General features: G+C 33.4%; 1 protein-coding gene across 1 annotated transcript in view; it reads right to left on the reverse strand.

Annotated features, from left to right (window-relative positions):
• The window catches only part of LOC103524633, a 9,584-nt gene extending 8,682 nt beyond the window's left edge, over positions 1-902 (reverse strand). Inside the window, exon 1 of the mRNA XM_017449692.2 lies at positions 816-902. Coding sequence (XP_017305181.1) covers positions 816-827 — 12 coding nt within the window. The 5' untranslated portion in view covers positions 828-902. The remainder of the gene's footprint in view (positions 1-815) is intronic.
• Between the last annotated feature and the right edge of the window lie 1,243 nt (positions 903-2,145).

The following is a 2,145-nucleotide window of genomic DNA, read 5'->3' on the forward strand; positions in this document are numbered from 1 at the left end:
AGAAGAAAATAAAAAAAGACGAAGTAGAAAAAAAGTGCAGTGTTCAGATTTCATTACGATATGAGTATAATAGCGTATTTCCTAATGGCGAGAAAAAGCTTCGCACAGTAATGCCGTAATTATATTTCCTATTTAACACTGCACGAGGAAACTCAAATATGAGAAGTAAGGTTCCGTTTTATATTTTGCATAATTAAATTTTACGACTCTAAAAGTCTAAAAGCTTCTCAGGATCTCATCCGTTTTTTTTGCAAGGTTCTAGCTATGGTTTTACAGTTAGGAAAATGAGGATTCAAGTATTTCTAATAGAGACGTGCTTTAGAATTCTTCAAGTTGATAGTTATCTACCTAGATATGTTTTTACTTAGTGAGGTTTACCACCTTGATGACCTACTAGGTCATAAGGATATTTCTGCCTTTTAGGCATTTTTGCTTATTTTGGTTAGGTTTTTTTTATTTATTTTGATTTATTAGAGTGTGGGTTAGGTTTTTGAAACACGTACAACAAAATCAGGCTCTTGTCAAGGACCTTTTGTAAATAGTACACAGCTAATAATATAATTATGTATAGGCATTTACACTACCTACGTGACACTCTTGACAAAGTTATTGACATCTTGACCATACTATCTAGATATAACCAACTTTTACGAGAGAGGAAAAAAATCTTTTCATTGCAGATTCAAATATTTTTATCTATTAGTACCTATCATAAATCTAGATTCAAATATTTTTGATTCAATAAAATCACTCGGCTCTCACCTAACATTGATAAAATATTTAGCTCAAAGTTTCAGCTGAAGTGTAAAACTTACCGCCAGTAACATTGTTAAAAAACAAACTAAAACAGAATCACTCAACAAAACACTCTCGGTTTACTTTCTCGTACTATCGCACCGATGTAGAAGTGAATACTAAAATTGGTGTTGAAGCATAATGTTGTCTGTAAAATGGTTTACCTAACCAACTTCGTCCCACTTCTTTCGGCCTGAAGATATATTTTATTAATTGACTCTATTTGTAGTATACCGGGTCGCTTTGCAAGTGTGCGGACTAAAAGAAAGCCCTTCACACGACAATGGCTAAAAATGATAATAATGAAAAAATTGCCAGTTTTCCTGTCAAAAGATTGGTGGGTTTTACTCATTGGAAAATATTTTAGACAACTGATGCTGAAATTGTCAATTCTCTATGTTTTCACTAGTACACCTTGTTAAACCTGCATAACTGATTCACAATTTTTCGAGTACTATCAACCTAATATCGCACCGTACTGTTTTCTGTATACCATTTTGGTACTATTAACCTAATATTAGAACTAGTTTTGAAAGAACTGTCTGCCAATCTGCAGATCTATTCGCTGTTCATCTCTCGACACAGAAGAGTACATAATTATTTCCATTAGACAGGAAAATATTTTTAGGGAAGAATTTCCCGAATCTAGAGAAGAAAATATAACCATTTGACCTCCGGCATATTAGTTAAATGAATAGGACACAAAAGTCCTCTAACACCCGTAGTCTAACCATTCAGTCTTAATTAACAAGGTCTTATATAATTTTGAACCTTTTATGGATTGATATAGGTACTCATGCATAATGTATTGAATGTTTAAACCTTTGGAAATGTAATTAACGAAGAAATTGTATTCGTGCAGTATGTAGGTATGTCTTGGTTGCAATATTATTTATGAATCTATTGTCCTTTAGCTGCATATAGAGCTAATCTATCTAAAACTACCTCATGCAACGACAAGGGCATTTACCTCTAATCCTTTGAACTTTCGTCCTTGGTAGAACCAGTGGTTGTCTAATCAATCCTAAATTACGTTTATGTATTGAATTTTTAATGTCAAGTTCACATCTCCAAACAAAACAAAAACCGTAACACCATTACGCTGTTATTGTTTATGTTCATTTATCATAATTTTATGTTTCAAACATTATCTTTGACGTTCGATTCCCGTCCAGGGCGAACCTTATCCTAAACACATTAGGTTCGTTCTCAGAACCTAATGTTTAGGAAACTAATATAACCTATTGTTCGTTCGTTCTTCCTCCTATCCTGTCCTCCTTCTCTCTTCCATTTCGGGACGATAAGACCTCCGTTGTTACAGTTCCCTCTATCAAACCTCTAAAAAATGTA

Source organism: Diaphorina citri, unplaced genomic scaffold, assembly GCF_000475195.1.
Source record: "Diaphorina citri unplaced genomic scaffold, Diaci psyllid genome assembly version 1.1 scaffold109, whole genome shotgun sequence".
In the NCBI taxonomy this organism is placed as follows: domain Eukaryota; kingdom Metazoa; phylum Arthropoda; class Insecta; order Hemiptera; family Psyllidae; genus Diaphorina; species Diaphorina citri.